The sequence below is a fragment of the Octodon degus genome, unplaced genomic scaffold (genome assembly GCF_000260255.1).
Source record: "Octodon degus isolate 3935 unplaced genomic scaffold, OctDeg1.0 scaffold00046, whole genome shotgun sequence".
Classification (NCBI taxonomy): domain Eukaryota; kingdom Metazoa; phylum Chordata; class Mammalia; order Rodentia; family Octodontidae; genus Octodon; species Octodon degus.
Window position 1 is genome coordinate 12,143,837 of NW_004524622.1, and position 26,180 is coordinate 12,170,016.

At 38.9% G+C, this 26,180-nt stretch overlaps 1 protein-coding gene across 1 annotated transcript in view; it reads left to right on the plus strand.

Annotated features, from left to right (window-relative positions):
- LOC101569450 (pantothenate kinase 1) overlaps positions 1–25,714 on the plus strand; it is a 56,711-nt gene extending 30,997 nt beyond the window's left edge. The window contains 5 exon segments of the mRNA XM_023716237.1: positions 8,136–8,389; positions 13,090–13,266; positions 13,755–13,878; positions 18,659–18,784; positions 24,263–25,714. Of these exon segments, the coding sequence (XP_023572005.1) occupies positions 8,136–8,389; positions 13,090–13,266; positions 13,755–13,878; positions 18,659–18,784; positions 24,263–24,334 (753 nt within the window). The 3' untranslated portion in view covers positions 24,335–25,714.
- Positions 25,715–26,180: the final 466 nt, after the last annotated feature.

The window sequence follows — 26,180 nt, forward strand, 5'->3', positions numbered from 1 at the left end:
AGGTGCCTTTCAGGTTGGGAGTTTCGTTCCCCTATATCATAATCATTGATCACCATGATCAAGCATGGTGCTTGGGCTGGGGAGATGGCTCAGTGGTCTAAAGCACTTACTTAGAACAAGCTTAGCAAAGCACAGGGACCACGGTTCAATCCCCCAGCACCACATGCCAGCCAGCCCCACCCCCTGGTGGACTGAGCTGGCCACACACACACACATAAATAAATAAATAAAATTTAAAACAAACAAACAAAAAAAAGTTGGTTCCCATTATTAACACAGGAACTGATTTATGGTATGGCAGATACTGAGATTTGGTAGACTCTCATTTTTCATTCCCTTCTGGTTGGCACTTGACCATTATAGGCAACCTCTTTCATCATTGGGTGGGGTAAGAAAAGCCATCAAGGAGTTATTTTTCTAAAAATATATTTCATACCTACTGAATTTACTTAGAATTTGGCTCTCTCAGGTTTCTGTTACATCTCTTTTTTGGAAAGAAATAGAATTTGCATATAATTTGTAATTCAGAATCAACTGTTTTAGGTATACATAGTTCTTGGTTTAGTAACCTGTTCTGCCACCCACTTTGATTTATGATGCCAGTGTCCCCAAAACCACTGTAGAAAACTGAGCATAGTTGCATACACCTGTATTCCCAGCTATTTGGAGGCTGAGGCAGGAGAACTGTAAGTTTGAGGCAAACCTGGGTAGCTTAGACACTAACTCAAAAATAAAAACAAAGGACTGTGTATATGGTCCACAGTTAAAGTGCTTCCGTAGTATGTGTGAAGCAGTGGGTTCTAGAAGCAAATGAAAACAAAAAGCACTGTAACAAGTATAACGTATCATACAGATTTATGTTTCACTCATTTCTTTTTCGTTTGTTTGGTTTATTGTATTTTAGGACAGGGTGTACAGGATCTCACTGTGTCGATCGGACTCGCAGTAATCTACCTGTTTACAGCCTCTCAAGTCTCATTGCGCCCCAGGGGCGGGGCTGACACAGCAAGCCAACGGATCGAACTCCCGGCCTCTGCGTCTGCCTAAGCAGGCGCTTTAATTCGATGAGCTATTTGGCCAGCCCTATGTTTTACTCATTTCTGAAATAGTTTGGCAACTCATGTCTTTACTATTAAGTCATTATCTTAGAGTACGTCCATAAACTCTTCCCAGGGAGCAAGTATAAAAGTTTTTAGAATGTCTTTTACTATACTTATTAGTTTATTTAGTCACATAGTTATTTTTTTTTTAAATACTTTTTTTTTTTTTTTTTATTTTTTTTTTTTTGGGGGGGGGGGGCCAGTTCACCCCACCAGGGGGCAGGACTGACTGGCATGTGGTGCTAGGGGATTGAACCGTGGTCCCTGTGTTTTGCTTAGCTTAGCTTGTTCTAAGTAGGTGCTTTAGACCACTGAGCCATCTCACCAGCCCCCACATAGTTATTTTTAAGGTCATCTTGGGTTACAAAGTGAGTTCAAGGTCAGCCAGGGCTGCAAAGTGGGTTCAAGGTCAACCAGGGCTACATAGTGAGTTCAAGGCCAGCCTGAACTGTATAGTAAGACTCATTTAAAACTATATAAGGAGACCCTCTTACAAATGTATTCTGAGTATATCTGTATTTAGGATCCATTTCTTATTTTAGCCCATAGTGAGGCCATAACTACCCTCTAAAAATCAGTGTTTATGTTGGAAATTATGTTCCAAATGCATTTCAGTTTAAGATAAATGACCTGAGTTGTTTTATTTCTCTTATCTATAGTAATTATAACTCATCTGTGTAGTACTTTGCTTTGGAGTTTCCAAAGAATTTTCCTTTTTTTTTTTTTTTTATCTGCCTACCCCTGTTCCTCTCTCTTGACTTTCCGAGACAGAGTCTCACTATGTAGCTCAGGCTGGCCTTAAACTTACTTTGTAGCCCAGGCTGACGTTGAAGGTACAGCAGTCCTGCCCTACTCATCCTCCAAAGCATCTTCACAGAACCATCTCATTTAATTCTTGAAATCATTCCTATGAGTTAGCTAGGGAAGATGCTATTAGGCAGCTTATACAACTTTATTAAGCACTCATTGGGCTGTGGTGGTGGCTTCATTTTCTAGTCTTTTTAGTGCCAAATACTATGCTCCTCTTTCTATGTCAGTGGTTCTTAAGGTGTGGTCTTAGTACCAGCTACATTAGGTTTAGCTAGGATATTGCTATAAATGCAATTAGAAATTCTCTAGGGATAGAGCCCAGCCAGCAATGCTTGAACAAATCCTCCAAGTAGTTCTAGGGTACCTAAAGCTTGAAAACACCCTTTACCCACATTTTCTTGGGTAACTGGTACCAGGGAAAAGAATATCAGTTTTTAATAGCTATAATTATTTGTTATCTCTTCTACTTGCTACCCTTGGGATCCCAAGTAGATCACTTAGTCTTCAGGTTGTAGTACCATATTTTATTTGCAAAATGAAAAATATAGTAACTTCTTTGTCAAAAGTCCTACACATAGGATCTATAGTTTTTCATTAGCTTCCCTTCTTTACATATAATTCGAGTCCAGTGGTAAGTCTACCTTTGCTGTTTTTAAGTTTGTGGAATGCTTTAAATCTAACTTAATAATATGAAATTCACAGAACTTATATTCTCCAAAAATGCTCCTCAAGGTCACATGTCTATGACCCACCTAAAAACATCCAGAAATGTACTTTACTATCTCCTGAATATTTTTCAAACAAATCAAGTTGACAATCAAGATTAACCATCAAAAGTCTGCTTGATACTCAAGTACATCTCCATATACCATATTTAATCTCCAAATAGAGGAAAAAGCAAGGTCATAATTCTTCCTTAAATGATGTAGCTATCCTACATACAACCAAAAACACAATTTCTGCCCCAAATTCTTAGCATTCTCAGTATTGTTCAAAAGGCAAGTCAAGACTCAAAACAAACTCTTACCCTTAACTCCTATAAAGAAAAGGTTATATGCTCTCAGCATACATTGGCACGTGGTAGACACTTCCATTCCCTAAAGAAGAATGTGTGACTAGAAAAGAATAGGACCAAAGCAATACTGCAACCTAGAAGGGAAAACATTTAACTCCCTATTTAAGATCCACATCATGGTGGATGATGTGAATTCCGCAGCTCTTTCTTGGGCTGGCTGTGCTTGCTACCTGCAGCTAACCTGGGTAGACGTTCCATTTTCTTAGCATCTCCACTTTCCTGGAGTCTCTACTATAGCTTTGTTTCTATTCTCATTGCTTCATGAACTGCCCTTTCAAGGGCTACTGTCAGCCATGTGACCATGTTTTTTTTAAAATTTATTTATTTGTGTGTGTGTGTGTGTGTGTGTGTGTGTGTGTGTGTGTCTGTGGCCAGCTCAGCCCACCAGGGGCTGGCTGGCATGTGGTGCTGGGGGATTGAACCACGGTCCCTGTGCTTTGCTCAGCTTGTTCTAAGTAGGTGCTTTAGACCACTGAGCCATCTCACCAGCCCCTGACCATGTTAACTATGTGACACACCACGTGGATCTCTTAGGCCTTCCATTGAAATCTGAGACCCCGTGGCACTTGCATTCTGTTGCCTATGAAGCCAGTATCATGGGGATAATGCTAAGGTCTATTGTTCATGCAAATAGTCATTAGCACCCCTTGAACCAGGGCTGCAGTAGCTTTTGAGTGCCAGGCAGCTGAGCATAAAAATTAAATGGATCCCAGGAAACTAATTCCCTAGTGATCCTTCTCCAACAGGGAACCCAGAGGCTCTCTTCTCAAATGAAAGATTTACGCTTTTATATCTGAGGCCTTCAGTGGATAGAACCTTGCTGATTTCTATGCTGTCTCTTGAATAATGCTGATTTCTCCAACAACCACATTTTTCTTGGCTCCAAATTTATACTTGCTCTGTTTTTTTCTTTGAGATAAGGTTTCATTGCAGTGTAGGTTGGCCTTGAACTTGCTTATGTAATCCAGGCTGCCTCAAACTCATGCTCCTCCTGCCCCAAGCCTCCCAAGTGCTGATATTACAGGTGTGCACCACCATTCCTGGCTATAAGCACTTCTTTTCAGGTCAGACTGCAAGTATTTTGTTTGTTTGTTTGTGTTTTATCTTTATATTCTGCTTTTTGCTACTGATTCTCCCTATAAATTTGGTTAAAAGCAGTCAACAGTACTTGTGCCACTGCCTGAACACTGGGCTGCTTTGAAATTTTTTATACCACATCAATTAATCAGTCACTCTTAAACTGAGATTCACACAAAGTTGTAGGTCATGGACAAAACGTAAACAGAATCTTTTATGCAGTGTAACACGTATGGCCTCTAGAGTCTTCATTCCACTTGAAATCTCATGCAGTCTTTACTCTGCATATTCCTGTCACACATTCTGAACTTCTGAGTCCTCACCAGAAGAACCTACAAGTCTCTGCTTGCATTCTTCTAGACCTTTACTAGCTGACATCTCCAAACCTTTCCAAACTTCCTGCAAATCAGTTTCAGAGGCTTCTGACTACATGGTTAGGTACAATTACAACAACAGCCCCATTCTTGGTACCAGTTTTCTGTATTAGTCAGATTTTCGCCATTGAGTTTAAATACTTGAGGAAAACAGTTTAGGAAAGGAAGAGTTTATTTTGCTTCACAGTTTCAGAGAGTTCACTCAGTGGTCAGCTGATTCCAGGGCAGAAACATTATAGCAGAAGGACATGATGAAGGAAAGCTGCTCAATTCATGACATCTGGGGAGCACAGGGAGCAGGAGGACCTAGAGAGAAAAGAGCCAGAGACCAGCCAAGGTGCACAGGCAATGCTCCCATGACCTGTGCACTCTGTGACCTGCGCAGAAGTGTGCTTTACTAATTTTCTAGGCATCTCTCAAGCTGATCAAGTTGACGATCAAGATTGATCATCATAATCAGCCTAACTGTATAAGAAAAGTTTATTTTACTTACAGTTTTAAAGGCTGAAAGTCAAATAGCATGGTGCAGGTTCTAGAGAGGCCCCGTTGGCAGATGCTGGGTGCAGGTGCAGAGTGGTATCACATCTCAAAGTATGAGAAAGACCCAGGGGTCAGGGCCAGTCTTTTATAACATCTCACTCCCAAGACCAGGAGACCAGCATATACTTCTGAAGGTAGCATGCACAATACCTAAGGTCCTCTGAACACTTATAACTCCTGTATCTCCACACTAAGGACTGCACTCTTAACACATGGATCTTTGAGTGACAAACAATATTCAAAACTTAGCAAACACTCATAAAATAACACACATTCTTGACCCGCAGTATGTGGATAAAAGTTATCAAATTGCTGCCAACATTTAAAAATTAAAAGATTTCACATAAAAATCTGCATTTCTGACTCCTAAAGTACAGATTTTTGAAAACTAGGATTATCTGACAAGGGTGGGGCCTCATTACACATGACAACAGTGAGCTAGAGATCAGCTGTGATTATGTGCACATTGTCTTGATGACACAGTCCCCATTGTTCCTTTATTTGCATACTAATCAGGGCTTCACTCCTCCATATCTCTTACTGTCTTGCTTAGGCAGTTGCATTTGTGACCCCTAATTTTAAAAAATGTGTACCAAATATAGTGTTTCTCCTTAGCTAGACTATTAGCTGCTTCTTTAAGTTTTCTACAAAGTTAATTCAGGTTTATTAACAAACTACAAGATCTGGTGATTAATTCACAACTTTCTTGGAATTCATGTGGCCTGTTTAAAAATCCAGGTAGCAGTTTGACTAATTATGCATGCCTAGAAACCTGTTCTTCTTCCTATAGGTCTCCATGAAAGTAACCAATGTCTTTGTTTCCACTTTAAACAAGGGGGAAACATGCTCCAGAAATGTCCATTCCTCAGTGAAACATGTAGAGGAGATGTTTGTCTGCTACTATCACTTTATTTGAAAATAATTTTGAGGTGAAAGGTGAGATCAAAGTTGTATGCGCTTACTTTATTTGCTTTAACAGGTTTTTCTTTTTCCACAATGTAGATTCAGTCTTCTCGGATGGACAGACTGTGTCTCTGTTGATGTTTATAATATTAGTTCTGGGCTTGGCAGTCAGTGTTGTTGAACCTCTGATTAATTTTTAAGCAGGTTAACCTGTGGTCTCGGGACTGGCTGATGAAATCTCTACTTTTCAACTTGGGGTCATCCATGAAGTGATATCTTTCCCCATTCTATTTAATAAATATTTATGAAGTAATGGTTAAGAGGTAGGTATTTGAGTATGGCACTGACAGGCACCTGGTGGACTAAAAAAACAAGCCAGATTGTGAAGAATGTTAGAAGTGCAATAAAGACTATGGAATCAAAGAGATAGTATTTATCCTGTTATGCTGATAGCCTTTCAGGTCTTTAGTTATTTTTATACCTACAGCATTGACCTCTTAAAATATGTGCAATTATATTATTTCATCCAAATGGTTCACTAGATAAAAAATGAAATACTTGGAGTCATTTATACAATTCTTTTACTATATTTCTATGTGTTATAAATACTTCTACCACCTGGCTGGTTACCTACCACTGGTTACCTATTCTAACTAATTTGTTTTGCAAGTATTTTCAATCAATTTGTTAAATAGGAAATTCAGACGAGTGGCACAAAATCAAAAGTTTTCTTCTAGTTGTTAACTTTTGTAATGAAGATAGTGTAGTCTTTTTGGCACAATGTCTAAGTCTAGTACTTGTGTGAATTGTTTCCAGATCTCAGGAACAATACCCGTTATGGCAAGGAAGACAACAGAATAGGGAATCACTGGGAGATATTTGCTAGGTCATTTAGCAAGTTATTTACTCTCTGTGAACTTGAACCACAGAACAAGGTTAGTGCTTTTGACTTACAAGATTTTTGTGAGAAATTACATGACATCTTCTTTTACTGGTTGAGTTTCATGTTGGTGATATTTAGTTTAGTTCTTAGCTGTTATAGGAGTTGTTTTATTATTGTTGTATCCTGGTCCACAGAACATGGTGAGTGGTATATTATTCTTCAAGGCCATGAATTATAGTTTTGAGGATGTGGAGTGGTTATTGGCCTCTAAAGCTAGCCTATAACCAGTTTATTTCCTGTTACTTTTTTTCCCTGTATATAAGAAACTGGAAGTTTTTTAATCTCATGAGAGCCTGTGAAGACACTCTTAGGCCACCCCTACCAGTAAGCCCTTTGTACATGCCAGGCCCTATGCGAGCATTTCATGTATATTATTAGCACATAGTCCTTAATCTTTACTGCAGTATTATTCAGGGAATATTATTATTTCCATTTTACAGATGAGTAACTGGTTTGAGAAGTTAAATAACTCAACTTGAATTCTTCAGTTAAGTAAGTTTTAGAGCTATAATTTAAAGCCAGATCTGTCTAACTCTAAAGCCCAACTTTGGGGAAAAGGTAGACAGCTAAAAGAAGATTCTTTCCAGTTCCCAGGCCTTCAAGACCCTATGCTCTGTCAAGGAAGTGTGTACATTTTCATTCTTTTCTGAATATTCTTATACTACTGACCTAGTGAGACAGCCCCCTCTTTGTAGCATACTGTATTAATTTCTGCAGATGCTATAGCAGCTTACCACAAATTTAGTGGCTTAAAATAACAAAAGTATATTTACTCATAGTTCTCAACATCAGAGTGTAGAGTCAAAGCATTGTACTTCTTCTGCGACTCTGGAGAGCCTCCTCCCTTGCCTTCTCCAGCTCCAGTGTTACTAGCTGCAGTCTCTGCCTTCATCTCCATGTAGCCTTTGCCGCTGTGTCTTTTCTATCTTTCTTGTATGTCTTTGTAAAGATTCCTGTCATCAGATTCACTGTCCCCCCAGATGAGCTAGGATGGCTTCTTCAAAGTTTTAATTATATCTGCAAAAACACTTTTTCCAAATAAGGTCACATTCTCATGTTCTAAGAATTATAGGACAGACAGGGGCCCCCATTCAACCCCCTACACCTACTAAAGGTTCCTTTTCCAGCAACCAGGCAAGTTACTGTACTGTAACACAGCTCCTTTCCCATGGGACTCACATTATCAGCAGGACTTGATAGCCTGCATGTTTTCATGCTTTTAAAACAAATGAGCCAATGCTAAGTCCAGCTAAGATCTCTAGGGCTTCCCCCAAGGTGGTCTCAGCATCTCACAAGGCTTTATTCTCTTTCAGATTGCTGACCTGCAGCTCCATAAACTGGATGAACTGGACTGTCTGATTCAGGGTCTACTTTATGTTGACTCTGTTGGCTTCAATGGCAAACCAGAATGCTACTATTTTGAAAATCCCACAAATCCCGAGTTGTGTCAGAAAAAGCCATACTGCCTTGATAACCCATACCCTATGTTGCTGGTTAACATGGGATCAGGTGTCAGCATTTTAGCAGTGTACTCCAAGGACAACTATAAAAGAGTTACAGGGACCAGGTAAACATATTTTTTGCTAGATGAGCCTCTTTATGCTTAAATCCAGACCCCTCCTCAATAACCAGTGTATAGTAAAACACTATATATACTATTAAAAAAAAAAAAAAAAAAAAAAAAAAACCTCCTATTGTTTAGATGGTTCTCCACAAACCACAAGGGATTTATTGGATGATATGTTAAAAGAGTAAGAGGGCGATTTATATAAAACATAGTTCTTGCCTTTCTGTAAATTGTGGGTGGGTCAAGGGAAGAAGCAGCTTTGTGTGCATTGGAAGTTTACCAACATAGTGATTTGCATTAAGTGCCAGTGAAATGGTAAGGACAGTAAGTCCAGTAGAAGCCCAAAAGAAGGGTGCTTGGTATGGTCAAACAAAACTTGGGAAAAACCATCTTTTAAACTTCAGTGGTGCTTAGCACTGGATGAATTGCTTGAATTACTACACCATTCCAAACACCAAATGAAACAAGGTTTATAAGGAATGTATTTTCTCTTCAGGTTTCCTTTAGCTGAAAACTGGAATAATAAGCACAATACATAGGGAATTTTGGGGTACAGCAGACCAGAAGACAGCCCTATAACCACTGCTTTTCAGAATTTTTTTATTTTTTTTTTATTACATATACCTGAGGGCCAAACAGGTTCAGCCTTCTGTTCATGGGGATTCAACATGGAAAGAGGCTCTGCCAGCAAGTATCTCTGAGAAGCCAGAGTGTAAGCAAAACTAAACAGGTTCTCTTGCGACACATTTCTCTACCTTACTAGGCCACACAACCCATTTTTAGGGGTATAGCTTAGGAAACAGTGCCATGTAGGCTATGCTTGGGACGTGATATTGAAACCATTGTTTTTGATAGATACCTTATGTCTTTGGGTTTCATTATCCTCATTCCTACCATGAAGGCTATTGTTTAGATGGTTCCTATAACTTTCCTAGAACTCAAATTCTGCAGTACTGCTCCCCCATTAGAAGGTGGCTTGGTTTTCCTATTGTTTTTCATGACCTCTGGAGATATTTTTTGGTTGTCACCACTGAAGGAGGTGGTGGATACTAGGTTTCATGAAGTCATGTATACTACTAATATCCCACAACAACAACAAATTATCATTTGCTGCTGTTGAAAAATCACGGTTTGCATGTGTGTACCTGCACGCATGTGCACGCGCGCGCGTGTGCGTGCGCACACACACACTGACTGAAACTTGCTTGACTGCAGAGTGTGGGCTCTGTAGTGTCAGTTATTTCTCACTGAGAATACAAAAGCTTATGGACTTGCTCACATGCTCAGACAAAACTGACCCTGTGCCCACATTAGAACTGTCAGGAGAATAACAGACAGGAACGTTTTAGCTGAGCTGGTTTTACCTTAGCGATTGATCTCATTGTAAAGGTAAAATTTTAAAGAAATTTCAAGCTTTCTCCCAGAGAGAGTAATTGAACTGTTAAAGGAACAACAAGCTAAACATTTTCCACAATTACAAATACTTACAGTATTATTGGTAAATTCCACACATATACTTTCTCAGACGTGGGAAGTGTAGGGATCTGGGTCCTCTTCAATAGCTGCTAAGGAGCCATTGCAGTGTTTGACTTCTTTTACACAGGTAGTAATACCTGTAAATTCTAAGTGCTATTGCTAAGTGCTAATCAATGACATGCATTCTGCAATCAGCGAATCCTGTCTGGATGCACAGTCTTCCTTGTAAACTCTTTCTTCCAACCGTGGATCTGGAAACCTGCTGCAGGAGGAGTCTGAAGGGTAATAGGTGCCTCTCAGGTCTGCCACAGATAGTAGATGGGAAAGAGGCCTAAAGTCAATGGAGCCCCTGATCCTGTTCTTACCAGAGTTGTTCTGCCAAAGACTTCCTTTGTTTCAAGTTTTAAAATCTAAGATATAAATTATTATGGTCACATCAATGTGCAAAATATACTTTGGCAATCATTCCTCTAAGGACATAACATAGTTTATAGCTGCAGATTTTTGTTACTGAATTATACTGTATTTTCCCATTATGTTATTAGAAGATATCATTTCTTTAAAGCATGATTTTTAAAAATCTGCTTATATGTAATTTTGTTGTATTCCAGATTGGTTAGCAACGTAGTTTTTTGTTTTTTTTTTTTTAGTGACACCCTAAATAGTATGGAATCCAACAGAAAAAATACTGCTTTACAGCTGACGTTGTTAGGAGGTATAGTCAGTCCATCAAAAGAGGAATATAACAACTTTGAAACTTTAATGAAAGTAGCAGTACATTAGATCATTTGCATTCATTTTCAAGGCACAATCATCAATGGTCAGTGTTCTGCAATTCTCAACAATTAGGAAAATGAGTAATTGAAGATTTCTTCTACTTCCTAAATTATCATGACAAGTAGCAATAATACTCAGTGGCTTTTTCTGGAAGTATATTTTTATCTCTTGTATATTGAGGGTTTTACTGTATCTGACAAAACAAACATATGTGTCTGATTGTGAGTAGGAGCTCATTTGATTAAATAATGATTATCAAGTTGGAGATATTAATAAAAGTGCTGGGAGACTCTTGGCTGTTCTGTGACCTTGCATTCTTCCCTGCTATTTGCAGTGTCTCAGCTGTGTTAACGCATGCTTGCTTTTCCCATTCAGCTCTTTATCTGGAGTCATGTGTCATTTTCGAGTCGTACTTGCCTCTTTTCACTGTACCAACACATCAGTTGATGAGTTACCTTCTTTCTGAGTCAGCCAGTATCTTCAGTGGCCCACATTTCGAGTAGATTGTTGAATAACTTAAGATGAATCCCATGCCAGCCCTGTCCCCAGGGTGCACTGTGACGGGGATTGAGACTGGGCGTGGTGGCACACACCTGTAATCCCAGCGCTTGGGAGGCTGAAAACAGGAGGATCACTACGAGTCCAATTTGTGTAGTGAGACCCTGTACAAAACACATTAAAAAAAAAAAAAAAGATGAATCCCTATTGTTCAAAGAAAGATTATTAGAAATAGAGGGTACTGAGAAGCTACAAATGTAAACAAAGACATTTAAAAAATATATACAGGGAGAAAACAAAACAAATCTGGGTAGCACACAAGCCAAATGTTAGTTTCATTAATTAAAACACTAGCAGGGCTGGAGACGTAAGTTAGTGACAGAGTGCATAGGAAGAATGTGGCAGGCACTGGGTAAAATCTCCAGTACCACACACACTAAAAATGATGCCTGTGCTTATCTTTGTGAGGTAGCATAGTATGCTATATTAAGTGTAAAGATAAGCTTTCTTATAAGAAATCCAGACTTCCCAGTGTGACTAAATTTGACTCTAAGATCTTAGGCAGAGTTCTTTGTTCCTCATGGCACTGTAGCCACAATTTGGATAACTGTCCCTGATCACGGCTAGCTATATAATTTTCCAAGAACCCATAATTTCAATTAAAGACTGTTTGTTTTGTTTTGTGTTTGCTGTGTTGGGGATCAAACCAAGGGATTTGCACATGCTGGGCAGGTGGTCTGCCACTGAGGTATATCCCAGCCTAAGGAAATATTTCAATAAAAAACATGATTTAAAACCTATTACATGCTTTTATAGATGCAACTTAGAGAACTATATGCATGTTTATCTACAATCTAATACTTTCTTATTAACATTTACTAGCAATAAACACCATTTTCCATTAATTTTCTTATTTCTAATTTTAGTTGATTTTTTTTCTTAGAACTAAAAGCCAACACCCAAAAGCAAATTGGGTTCCCAGAGCTAGAAGTTCTTTGGGACTTTCAGAGCCAAATGATATAAGCAAATTTCTTATGTTTATTCTTCCACTTGGTAAGCAAAAGCTCAAACCTGTGTTCTGGTTTAGGAGAGTTCCTTTCCTTCTGATTCCCCTGGTGGTAGGTTTCCCTTGAGTCTGTTTGTCATTTTATTAGGTAACTTTGATACTAACACACAATTGAATTGATTCTTAACTGCTATAGTTTGTAATTTTGTCTGAAATGACTATTCTAAAGGAGTTTTTTCTAAAATAATTGAAGGATTTTAAGACATAAAGGATTGGAATCATTTTGTGATCTTTGTTACTATTTTTTACTCTTGGGTTATAAGTAAAATACCAGTAAATTTTCCAAAGTTTACTAGAAAAAAACTCCCAACATCATTGTTCATCATTTCTGAGGAGGTGGAATGAGGGAGTCATGCATAAGCTCAAGCAAAGTCAAACGGAAGACTGCCCCTGTGCTGGTTGCTACTGGCAGCATCCTGGTTCCATTTGGTCACCAAAAAGTTTGGCTTCATAGTTGTGAACTATGGTCACACTATTTTTCTGGGTATTGGTGTTTATGTACACATTTGTAAAATATCAGTTGTTGCTCTAGTTATTTGCTGCTTTCAGACTACCCAAATACAAGAGATCATGATTTGGCTGTTTTATAGGTAGAAGACGGAATGAAGTGTTTAGGTTAGTGGCTAGTTGAAGGTCTCACAATCAGTGAGAGTGTTTCTCTAGTTTTGTTTTCAAATTTAGGGGCAAGTTTGCTTTGATATTTTAGTTTCTGCCCTCTTACCGAATCTATCATAAAGCTCTTTTGCATTCTAGCACTTTCATTCAAGTGCCCCTTAGTTTTTCTTCTATTTTTCTTAACGCATATTAGTCTTAATGTAGCTGGGGGCTTGTATGGGTATAGCTTAAAATAAAATTAAAAAAATAAACCTTATTGTTCCTTCAGTCTTGGAGGTGGAACATTCCTAGGCCTATGTTGCTTGCTGACTGGTTGTGAGACCTTTGAAGAAGCTCTGGAAATGGCAGCTAAAGGCGACAGCACCAATGTCGATAAGCTGGTGAAGGACATTTACGGAGGAGACTATGAACGATTTGGCCTTCAAGGATCTGCTGTAGCATCAAGGTAGAGATTAAGCAGCTAGGAGCAGCAGTGATTAAACTTAGAGCAGCCTTTCCACATAGGCCATCCATTTAGTGCTTACTAAAAGTTTCAACCAATGAGTGTGGTGCAAGTATCTATCATATCAGATCTCAGACTTGATCTCCTGTCCTTTATGAAGCACTGAGATTATTTTGCTCTTGTGTTTGTGCTTAAAATAAGGCAACTTCGAAAGAAGGTCTGGAAAACTACAACAGTTGCCCCTGTTCCATTTTTAACCAGATGTCTACAGGCATTACAAAGTCCTCCCACCCCCATTAATAGCCATATTATTTGTCCCTGCTAAGAAAGGGGACCGCTAGGCATTCATACTATATTTCTGTCTGCTTATGAATTGTGGTAGCAAATATCAGGTCTCTTGAGTTTGAACAGTTATTCAGAGCTTTTCACAGTACCATGGTAGAAGCATGGGAAGATGATTTTGAATACTCTCACTGATATTTCCAACATAGCTTTGGCAACATGATGAGTAAAGAAAAACGAGAGTCGATCAGCAAGGAAGACCTTGCCCGGGCCACACTGGTCACCATCACTAACAACATCGGCTCCATTGCTCGGATGTGTGCGCTGAATGAGGTAAGGTTGACCCGGGAAGGCCATGTGTCACTCCTACATGTTGGTTTTGGCAGTGTGATAACTGTTGACCATTACAAAACCATACTTCTATCCGTGCAAAACCTACACTTTACTATATAATCACATTTTACAGAATGGGAGGGACACGTGTTGTATGTGTTTTATTTTTAAATAGACACAGGATGATATATGATAAATGATCCAGCTCTGGAAATATGGTAAAATGACAACCCATGCCATAACTTCTCTAATGCTCCTCACTGCTCTGTACCCCTTAACGTGAGCAAATGCTCTCACTATCCTTGCAGATAATTGTAAACTAAATGCTTCCACTGACAATATTTGACATTCTCTTTGCTTTCAGCTTCTTTACAGTGTTGCCTTGTGGCATGGAGTTCAAGCAGCATTGTACAGGGCTATCAAAGCACAGAGAGCTTGCAACAGCCAAGGCTACTCCGAGCCCCAGGCACAAGAAGGTGTGGGGTTGGTGACAGAGAAAGTCTTACTAACATACTTTAAAGTATTGCAAAATTTCTTTTGAGAAAATGGACCTCTTCTCTGAATAATACGACTTACAAAATAGAACAACTCTCTTTACCGACTTGTGCTAGGAGAGCAAGAAAAGAAAGATGGAACATGGAATAAAAAATAGGAAAAATATTAAAGAACCATGGTAGCAGGTCAGCAATGGATTTTTGAAATACACAATTTTAATAGAAATATGACATACATATAGAAGACAACTAAAATCATAATTGCTTAACACAGTGAATTTTCCCAGACACACATCTCGGATCAAGAAGTAGAACATTTTGGACACGTAGAAACTCCTTCAAGGGGCCTCTTTTTTTTTTTTTTTAAGGGGCCTCTTGAAGAACCCAGTTGAATAGTGGAGTGTCAGGGTACCAGGCATTTTTTAGAGGGGTGGATGCAAGCCCTGCTTGTGAGCTTTGAGATTACAAAAGAGATATCTTTTATAACACATGCAGTAGGGTCCTGCATTTTTGGACATCCCTAGTTCAGATGCAGCTTAAGTGGGAGGCTGATATTCAAGTAAAAGTACTTCAGAGACTGCCTTTTCAAAGTCCACTTTGGTCATGAGATTCATTGTAACAGAGGGTTTATTTTTTTGGAATTCACCCTTGAAGAGTGTTTCTCCTGGTAGCCAAATGAGCTGTAGGACTGAAGCTGGCTGTGCTCATGCGCTCTCAAAGGTCAGTTCCATGGTGATACCCCTTGCTCCACAGAGCAATAGATGCCCTTTCCCCTATTTGCTACAGAGCCTACCTTTGGCCTTGCATTCGTGGCTGGAGTGAGCAAGCAGGTCTCTTCACAGGTTTCATTAGTCCCTTCAAGAGCCAACTACTGACTATTTTTTACTATTTGGAAATAAAGTCAAGTTAGATACTGGTGTGAGCAACAAACAACTTTAGATGTGTCTGTAGAGTTGAATGAATAAAGGGACTCCATGTATTCCCTTGGGGCTAAGGCTTCCTCAGAGGGTGTTCAGCCTGCCTGGGCTTGCAGGGGACATATCAGTGACACAGCATCAAATTTTCCTGTGAGAACAGGAGCCAAGGATTTTAGTCCTTGATTGCTCTCTGAGGTTGTGGACTTGAGAATCTTCAATTCTAGTCATTTCCCAGAGGGTGGCACCGTGTTTAACAGCACCACATCAAAACATTTGAGTCTGATGATTAAAATACTATGAAGTACTTCCTCATCAACTTCACGTTTTCTTGTTTATATTTCTGAACAGAAAATATAGATGTGTAATGCAGAGTTCTAAAGACAGCACAAAGGCCAAGAGGGGCATGCGTCCTCATTTTCACCCTGTACCTCAGGAAGAACCTCACTAGATACAGGCAACCCTAGTTTTTTTTTTTTTTTAGTTTTTAACCCTTTATTATATATAAGATTAATAATTAATATTACATGCCTGTAATTCCATTAATATGCCCTTCCCAAAGTAGTGAAATTTACATAACATTTTTTCAAATAACATCTTTACTGAGATATAATCACAAACCATGCAGTTCACCCTCTATCTGCTATTCTGCATCTTTCTTATCAGCTTTTTCTTGGGAAAATCAGTAAACATACCTATAGGAGAGAAAATAGCTTAAGGAACCTCCATTAATCCATCAGTTCTGACTCAACAGTTGTCAAGACTTTGTTATACAAGCTTTAACTGTTTTATTCTTCCTTCTGCTCTTGTTTTCTGCTAAACTATCAGAAAGCAAATTCCAGATAATATATCAGTCTATATGTATTTGTAGGCAACTCTGAAAATATTATCTCTTGCTTTTCTAAATAACGTGTCTTTAACTTGTTCATATCAGTATATTTTAAATTACGCTGTTTTAACATACAGATATGCTGTTTGATTTGTTTTTCTAATGAGATTTCATTTTTTCGATTGTACCACTACTATAAAGCTTGCAAAGTCGAGCTTGGTGGCACATGCCTGTAATCCCAGCAGTCAGGAGGTTAAAGGAAGAGGATCTCTGAAAGTTCAAGGCCAGCTGAGGGTACCTAGTAACTTCAAGTGCAGCCTGAAGTACACAGCAAGACCCTATTTCAGTAACTTCCCTCCTTTCCAGAGTGCACAGAATGTTTACGTATAGTGTACACATAGACACACGTATGTATATACAAACACAACTTGGTATACAAGTCATGCCTATATAAGATAAACTCCCAGAAAGGAAATTGCTGACTCAAAAGAATATGTTGATAGTTATTTTAGTAAATGCTATAAAATTCCTTCCATAAAGGTGGTTGTAATTTATATTTCCACCCATCAGAGTTTAAAAATACAAATTCCTCCAAAGGTTATCAAGTTTTTCATCTTTTCAAGCTTAATGGGTACTTCATTATAAGGTAAACATTTTCCTGTATTTAATAGCCATTAGTATTTCCCCTTTTATGTACACATAACCATTCTGTTAATATTATTCACCCATTTCTCTGTTTATTTCCTTACTGTAGGAAATATTAATTAGATAAGTCCATTTTATATGATATATACTAAGAATATTTCCCATTTGTTGTTTACTGTTTGTATTTGTTTGTGGTAATTTTCCCCCTGAATAAGTGTCTGATTGTTTTCAAGTAAATAGACCAATTTTTAATGAACATTGAACATTATACTTCTATTTGAATTATTTTTAATTTTTGGGCTGGGGAAATAGCTCAGTGGCTTAAGTGCCTGCTTAGCAAGCATAAGGTCCTGAGTTTGATCCCCCAGTACCACTGAAAAAAAAAGGTAAATTATTTTCAATTTTTTCATGTTTTCCATTAGCCTTTTTTTCTTTTGGTCCTTCTACTTTCTCTCACACACACTCTTTCTCTGTGTGTCTGTCTTCTCTCTATGTCTCTGCCTCTGCGTGTGTGTGTGTGTGTGTGTGTGTGTGTGTGTGTGTGTATGTGTCTGTGTCTGTCTGTCTTCTTTTTATACATTGTTTTTTGACCCATCTAGAACTTATTTGCAATACACAATGTTGATCCGCTTTTAATGCCACCTTTACTCTTTTTGCCTTTGTCTCGTGGTAATATAGCAAGCCCTACCTTGCACCCCCTAAATTTAATACAGTTCCCCTCTGTTCCTTTTATTTGAATGTTTCTTTCCACCTATCAGTATGGGCAGTTTGTTGCTACAGTTCTTCCCTTAAGGGAACTTATTAAGTCCACCCTTGACCCCTTAACCCCTGGAAAATTTTCAGCTGCTAATGACCTCATAAACATGCATTGTTAAAATCTGTAAGAGTTAAAAGGTGCTGTTCCCAGACCCTGATTACTTCCCCTAGACTGAGCAGAAATAACGCCTCCACTTGCCTCTGCTGAGTGAGCGTAACTCCTGCGCCTTCCTGAGTGCTGCCGTGCAGCCTCTGCAAGGTCTGTAAGCTGAGCGCAGTCTTCAGCTGAACAAATACCTCAAGCAGGGGGAAGTGCCGTGGGCCGAATGAAAGTACCCTGGGGGTGGAACTTGGGAGTCTGAAGGCAGCCTGCTTGGACAGGACAGAAAAAGAATGTTCCTAAATGTGTGTTAAGAGTGTGAATCTATCTGTGGTGACAAAAATACGCGTGTATTGTGTTATTATTATTATTTTTTTCTTTTTTTTTTTTTTGAGGTAGGGTCTTGCTGTGTAGTTTAGGCTGTGCTCAAACTCACTGCATAGCCCAGGCTGGCCTCAGCCTTGTGGTGATTCTCCTTCCTCAGCCTCCCAAGTGCTGGGAGCACAGGTGTGCACCACCACACCTGGCTGTGTTATCATACTTTAACCCACACGTTGACTAAACAGGATGTTTCACCATATATCCTGGGGGCAGAGAGAGACTATTGTTTCTGCTTTATATTCTCAGTATTCAGCACAGAGCAAACTCATTAGAGGAATGAACCAGGCCATCACCATTTCATTTATGAGTTAGTTATAATGATATTTTGTACTTGGATGGGTGAGAAATTAAGGTAATATACAAGAAAATTCAGCTGAAACTTGAACTTCACTTATGTGTGGGAAGCTGAGTTTCACACAAGAACTAATGCAATCTGACATAACAGCTGCAAGAAAGACCAATATTTGTTTCTGCTTTGCCCAACCAAAATCTCACTCCAGTACTTGTGGAATGTACTGTGGGGGTTGTTCAGCTTCACTGTGAAGAAGTTGAAATAATTGCACTTAAAAACTCACTGTGCAAAGACATACAGGACATTTGGTCTTTGCTAAATATTACTTCTGTGCTGCATTCATTTGTTTTCCTTTAACTTCTTTTTCAGAATATTGACAGAGTTGTGTTTGTTGGGAATTTCCTTAGAATTAATATGGTCTCCATGAAGCTGCTAGCATATGCCATGGATTTTTGGTCCAAAGGACAACTGAAAGCTCTGTTTTTAGAACATGAGGTACGTTGAGCTTTTATAGCTGTTAACTGCCTTACATGTACTGTATTTTGATTTGCCTAATATATGAGAAGGTCTTCTAGTTTTAAAATTGATCAAGTAGAAAATTTGCCATATAAACGAAGATTAAAAAGAACTATATGTAAAACAGAAGATTCCTTATCAACAAGTGGTACTGGTTGTTGTTTAATAAAAAGAAGTCACTGGGAATGTGAATGTTTCTCAAAAAAGTAAAAACAGAACCACCATGTGGTGCAGCCATCGCACTTCAGATATTTCCCCAAAAGACTTGAAATTGGTATATTTAAGAGATGTCTACTGCCCATGTCCATTGCAGAACTCTTCACAATAGCAAGACATAGAATCAGCGCAAGTGTTCATCAGCGGATGAATAGATAAAGTAGGGAACATACTAGCATACTGTTCAGCCTTTAAAAAGAACACAATTCTGTCCTTTTTAACAACATGAATAAAATTGGGGGCATTATGCTAAGCAAAATAAGTCAGGCACAGAAAACAGTTTATGTTCTTACTTACATGTGGAATCTAAAACGATTTATAGAAGCAAAGAGTGGAATGGTGGTTATAGAGGATCGAGGTTGTAAAGGATAGGTAGCTAGTGGTCAAAAGAAACAAATTATAAAGAAAAAAAATTTTGAGCTCCACAATATGGTATGGTAAACATAGTTAATAACATTTTATATATTTCAAAATAATTGGGAAAGTAAATTGAAAAAAGCTAAATGTTTGAGGTGATATATTATATTTATTCCACATTACATTCATAAGTTATAGTATCACTTTGTAGTGTATGCTGGTCAGCTTTTCCATTGCTGGGCAAAAATTTCTGACTCTCGCATCTTGAAGGAGGAAAGGTTTCCATTGGCTTGAGGTTTCAGGGGTCTCAGTCCATGACGGACTATCTCCAACGCAGAACCCACATGGTGGAAGAGTGAGATAGAGTTACTTCTCATTTCATGGTGGCCAGGAACCAGACCAGGCAAGGAAGAGCCAGAGAAAAAGGGGGCCGGGAACCAGATAGAGTCCCCAGGGTCATTCCCTGTGACCCACTCCTCCAAGTAGACTCTGCCTCCTAATGGTCTCTTCAGTTATGAAGTCATCACCATTGATGAGGTTTTGTCCCCATGATCCAGGCACCTCTCCAGGAGTCTCTTAATTCTGACAATCAAGTTTAACTAGCCCACACTCCATAGACATATACAACTGTGCATTGTGATTTTACAGTGTAATTTAAACATTGTACAGTGAGCTAATTATTAAAACATCTCTGCTTTTACCATTTTGCTTTACCTTAAAATATGTAACTGTGCATTTAGTTGTTAGGTTTTGATTAGCTTATTTTTTGAGCCTGGCTTATGCCGATTACACTACTATAGTTTTTTGTTGTTGTTGTTCATAATCTGAAAGTATTTGATTTGCAGTTTATTTCCTTAAAGTGAATCAAGAAATTAAGCTTACGAAGTAATTTGGTTACAGAATCCTTGTGTAACATTGTGACATCCACCTCAATAGAAAGCGATGGTTTGCGACCACCTTTTCCAGTCATTTTCAAGAGTTTGCTGAATTTATTTCTGTACTCTTATTATATATGGTTAATAATTAGATTATTGCCTAAGCAGTAAAACTGCCGTAGCAAATGTGAAGGTAAACACAGCAGACTTGGGCGAGTACACAGCTGAACTGGTGAGCACAGATGTGCTTGGACTTCTAAGACTCCTCGGTCAGCCTTGAGAAGTCAGTGTGCCTGGCCAATAATAGACCTGTTAGCAGGGACGGTAGCACCGTTTCACCCAGAGAGCCTTTTATGTAACATCTCTACGGGGATAGGAATCAAGGTTCCCAAGAGCAAGGGGGGGGGGGGTCTTCCCTTCTCCGTTCTTCCTCCGTCTCCTTTAGGATCACTGCTGTAGAGGCCACCATTTATCACAGTGCAGACCTAGTCTCTTGTACTCAGAGCATCAGAAAAGACATTGCAAATGTTAGTATTCTCAATTCCAATTGTAATAAATAACTGCTATTGCACTGTTCTTGTCTCCAGAGTAAATTACTTTAGAAGCTACTGGTGTAGTTAGATGTAGAGCTCTCTGCGCATGTTATGGTTTGTGTCTAGTTGTCCCCCCAAAGCCTCATGCAGTCATGTGGTAGCTTCTAGTCTGTGACTAATTTTTGATCCAGTGCGGGGATTATGGGCATGATACACTTGCCCTAGGGCAGATAATCTGCATACAAGTGTAAGGAGGGGAGAGAAGGTTGCTAGCGGTGGCAGCTTGGTCTCTTCCCTTTGCTCTTTGCTGTTTTCCACCCCCATGAATGGCTGGCCTCGGCCATGTGCCACTCTGCCTTGGCGCCAGCTGAGTATGGACTGAAACCTCCATTAACTGTGAGCTAAATAAACCTTTCCTTCTTGTAATGGATTTCTAACAGGTGGTGAACTTACTATACCCAGCTAAATTAAACTAACGTGGTACTGGGTGCAGGAGGCCAACCTGAGGATTGTTGCCAGCAGCATAAAGGCAGAACAGGAGAAGCTGCTGAAACACTGTTAGGGATGCTGTTTGGAGAAGCTGTTGGAGCTGTTGGAGCTATTGGAAGCTGTTAGTTCTCTTGGGCTGTTCTGCAGGAGGACCTTGTCATATTGGCTTTCCCAATGAACTTTGGAGAAGCTTCAGTCCTCATCTTAAGCATCAATTCCTGGCTCCAGAGGTGAAGATGGTTCACTGCTCAGCCTCATGAAACTTTTCACATTGGCTTTCCTGATGAGAAAGCTCTGGTGCTTGGGGGAGCTCTGGTGCTTATGTTGAGCTTTGCTAATAGCTCTAGTTCAGATTCCTCAGCTTGCTGGCACAGATCCTTCATCCCACTGGCATAGACTTCCTAGCCTCCACCAGTGAGTAACCTTTGGATCATGCCAGCACAGATCTGTGAAGCGGGACTGCACGCGGCTTTGTTGTGGGCTCTAGGCCTCCAGTTGGACCTATGGGAGGCTTTATGCCCTCAGCTGGGTTCTTTAGTATTTAGTGTGTGGATAGATTTCCTGCACTTGTAGTATGTGATTTTTGGGTAATTCATTATAAAATGCTATTATAAAACATGTCCTGTACTATATTGTTCACCTTGCAAAAACACTTCCTTAATTTTGGGTGTTGGGTATTTTGTCCCAGCAACAAGAGAAGACTAACTGAGACAGTGCACATTTTGCTTTAGTAGAGCACATAAAATGAAAAGACCTTAAATAGTAGAGGCCAATAATGGAAATTAACACTGAAGTTCTTTTCCCCAGCTTTCTGGCTTTCTGTCTCCTCTCAGGGCTAAAGCATGGAGTAATAAAAGGTTCTTTTTGGGTGAGGGAGAATAAGGTCCCAGGTAATTTACTCTTCTCTCCACAACTGAAAGAGCTCCCTTTGATTCTACTTGTTTATGATTTTCACATGAGGTTTTGTTTGAAAAAGCAAATATATCACATCTTGTAAAGCATACATGAAAGAAAAAGGAAAACCATGGTTCTGGTTCAATACAGTTGTCATAATGAGCAATAAAATCCAGCACTCTCAATTATTTTATCTGGCATTTATCTGTATTGTATCTGTCAGATTTATATCTAGATCTTGACCAAAGAATATCGTAGATCGAAGAGTAAAGCACACAAGCTGTTAGGAATGAAAAGTTATCCTTAAGAGCATGTGTTTTGGATTCTAAGATAGTGAGCTCCAGCATTTTTAGAAAAACTACTTCTGTAGGTAAACATGCTGTCACCTGCATCACTGTATACTTCTCAACCTTTGTGGATCATAGTTTTATAGATTTGTTACTATATATTGTAACTTACTCTCTCTGGTCAGTGAACCTCTTCAAAGTGTCTGCTGGAAAGTTCTCCACATTCTTAAATTCACTTTGGTGTAGGCAGGCTTTGCCGGGAAATGCTATGGAGAGACGACTTCTAGGAGGCAAGGGATTGATGGTTTTCAGTTCACTTGCCTTGGATTTAGGAGTCCTTGCTTGCTGACTTACCTTTTACTCAATTAGTATTATGGAGGTGAAGATGGTTCACTGCTCAGTCTCATGAAGCTTTTCACATTGGCTTTCCTGATGAGAAAGCTCTGGTGCTTGGGGGAGCTCTGGTGCTTACGTTGAGCTTTGCTAATAGCTCCAGTTCAGGTCCCTCAGTTTGCTACTTCTGTAGGTAAACTAAAATCAAGCCACAAGTTTCAAAGTACAGCCTTTTGTTGAGTATGATATCTTAGATAATAACTTTCACTGTATTTTAGCATTTTTTAAAATGGGCTGATAAAATATGTCTCATAGATTAAATGAGTACATTCATGTAAAATACTTAGAAAAGTTCTAACATATAGTGAGGCCTCAATAAATGTCACCTGATAGCAACACACAGCAAAGGTCCTGCCATAGCTTACCACAGCCATAGCCATCACAGCAGTAACTGTCAGGCAACTAGCAGAGCAGCGCAGTGTCCAGACTTTTAGAAACCAGGTTGCTGTGGATTGAATATATGAGTGTCATCCCTTTGCATCCCAATTCATGTGTTGAAATCCTAACCCCTAAGATGACAACAGTAGGAGGAAGGGCATGAGGGAAGAGATTGGATCACAGAAGTTGACCTTTTATAAACGGAATCTGCAAAAGAGGCCCAAGGGAGCTACCTTGCCTCTTCTGCCATGTGAGACTGTGGCAAGAAAGACAGCAGTCTGTGAAGAAGCAGCCCTCAGCAGATACCTTGATCTTGGTCTTCCCAGCCTCCAGGAACCTAAACAAATTTCTAATTGTTTATAAGCCGCCTAGCATAAGAAACCCAGCAGACTTAAGATACAAGTTAAATTTCTGAGATTCATTTTATTTTCACAGAAACAGGGGTTTCTTTTTCTACACAGGGGCAAAGTGAGGCTGACTTAAGAGTCTTTCCTGAGTCTACTGACAGAAGCTTAGGGCTTTCTGCAGTGACATACTGTCTTGCCACTAAACAGATCAGAATATTGACCCCTGGCACAAGTCTTGAAAGAGTAATAATTTACTTTATTACCTTTTGTTTCTCATCTGTGAAATAATATGAATTTTGTCGTGGCAAAGATGTATATTGCTAGCATTTACTTAGTACACATTAAGAAATGTGTCAGATACTATTCGAAGCTCTTTACATGTGTTCACTTATTTTAATATATATAAACAAGTAGGCATTGATAAGAGCCTTGCTGTCTCTCACCATGTTTCACAGCAAAGAGTTTGTTTGCTTTAGTTTGGTTTTATCCATGGTCCTGGGGATTAAACCCAGGAGCTCTCTTGTGCTAAGCGTGTACTCTATTACTGAGCTATATTACAGCTGGAGAATTCAGTTTTTAATTTTCTTCTTCCTCTATAAAATAAGGGGCAGTACTGCTAGAATGGTTAAACAGAATAGGTCTTTGGCTCAGAGTCAGTTCTATAGAAGATTTCTGTTGTTTTTTATAGGGCTACTTTGGAGCTGTTGGGGCACTGTTGGAACTGTTCAAGATGACCGATGACCGCCGAGATGAGCAGTAGCCCGAGCAGCCTCAGGCGAGTGCGGAGCGCTGACAGCTGCTGCTGGAGAAGGCAGAAGTTGCTGTGGAGTGGAAGCCAAGCCATTATGGCAGACGGAACCTGCTGGATTTGTAAATAACTGAAAATCCTTCTAGCTGATCTTTTATTCTTAGGTTTTGAGTATATGATTCAAAATGGGGAATATAAGAGGTTTTTCTGTATACTGTATTTTTAAAAAAAAAAATTTTTGTGCAGCGTGGCCAAACCTACCAATTTTATTATGTATTAACTTTGAAAACTTGTTTAATGCCTAAGAAGGACCTGAAATGTAAGTGCTGTTCATTTTTCTTCTGGGGTTTACTGATCAGTGTGATAATTTTAACTTTATTTAGTAATTACTCTAGGAGATTTTACTTTAATTATATTTTTCATGACGTTTCATGATTCACTGTTGGTTTCCAATGAAACTACAAATCTGGCATGTTTTACTGTGAGCACTGTTGTTGTTTGTTTGTTTATCCTTTCTTTTCCGTATGAATGTCTTAGGGGATGAAAAGAACCGTCCTCCTGTCGATTTCCTCAAGTGCATTCCCTCTGCCTTTCCCATAGCTTCACTTTAATGTAATTATCCATATCAATCAAGGTGCTGACCAACTCCTTACAAAATTAAAAATACAACTTAAAGCTCTCGAGAATGCCCATGAAGAGAAGACTCAAAAATATTAATAAATTTAATGAGTTTGGCAAAAAATTAAAACTACCTGCCATTTTATTTTATCCTTTTTTATAAATATAGTGTTTCATTGGATTTATTTTGTGCTACATTATGTTAAATTGGAATATTCTGTGATAAAATATCCTTGTGTATACATATAAATGACAACAAATCATTGTGCAAGAAGTTTGGAAATTATTGGGAGAAATTTCCCAGTAGTTCAATTACTTGTCAGATGTAGGAGAAATCATGATTTTAAATAACAACTAGTTATACCCATCGGTTTTGTATATGTGTGTACCTAGGAGCTTTGTAACAACACATCTTAATAATGATAATGTCCTCTTCATTTTTAATATTTTAAACTGAAAACTGGACTTCAATGCCAGTTGCTAAAATTAAAAATTAATTTATGATACTAATCTCCCTATATATAATTTTTTGAAAGATCCCACTAACTTTCAAACAAAGGTCTTGTACCCAGATTGAAACACTCGAGCTCGAATGGTCTTCTGAGTTATTATTGGAGGGATTTTTGAAGGGCAATGCAATTGCTCCAGGATGAATTGTCCTTTCTCTGCCTTCTGAGCACCATCTTTAGTTTCTGTCGCTTTAAATCTTGAAGAAGATGATGTTAATTGAGGAATTTACTTGTCTGGGTGAAATAAAGCCTGTTCTTGTTGTGATGTTTTTAGTGTACGTGTTGTTTTCATTTCTTAATCTTTGTTTTCATGTGTTGTGTTTTTGCTACTCTACATTTTGTGATTTGAGGTTTTCCCATAAATGTGGCAAAGTCAAAGACTGTCTTCAGTCAAAGCTACATCCTATGTAGAGTTTTGGTTTTTTTTTAATCTAGCTTTTTGTTCTTATATAGCCGACTCCTTAATGCCAGACTATCACTGATATACTTGATTACCAAGGAGTTCAAAATTGGTTCATAACTAATACATTTTATCAGCTTCTGCCTGTCTTGAAGCAATTCAAGGAACTAAGGTATTCTTGAGAAAGCCACTATTTCCAGATCACCTATATTAGGTGCCTTTTGACCTTTTTCCTCCATTCTTACACCCATCAAGATGTTTGTTCTATAAAGGAAAACTACTGGAACTCTGTTTTTTAAATGATCTGAGGGCTGACCAAATATCTCAGTGG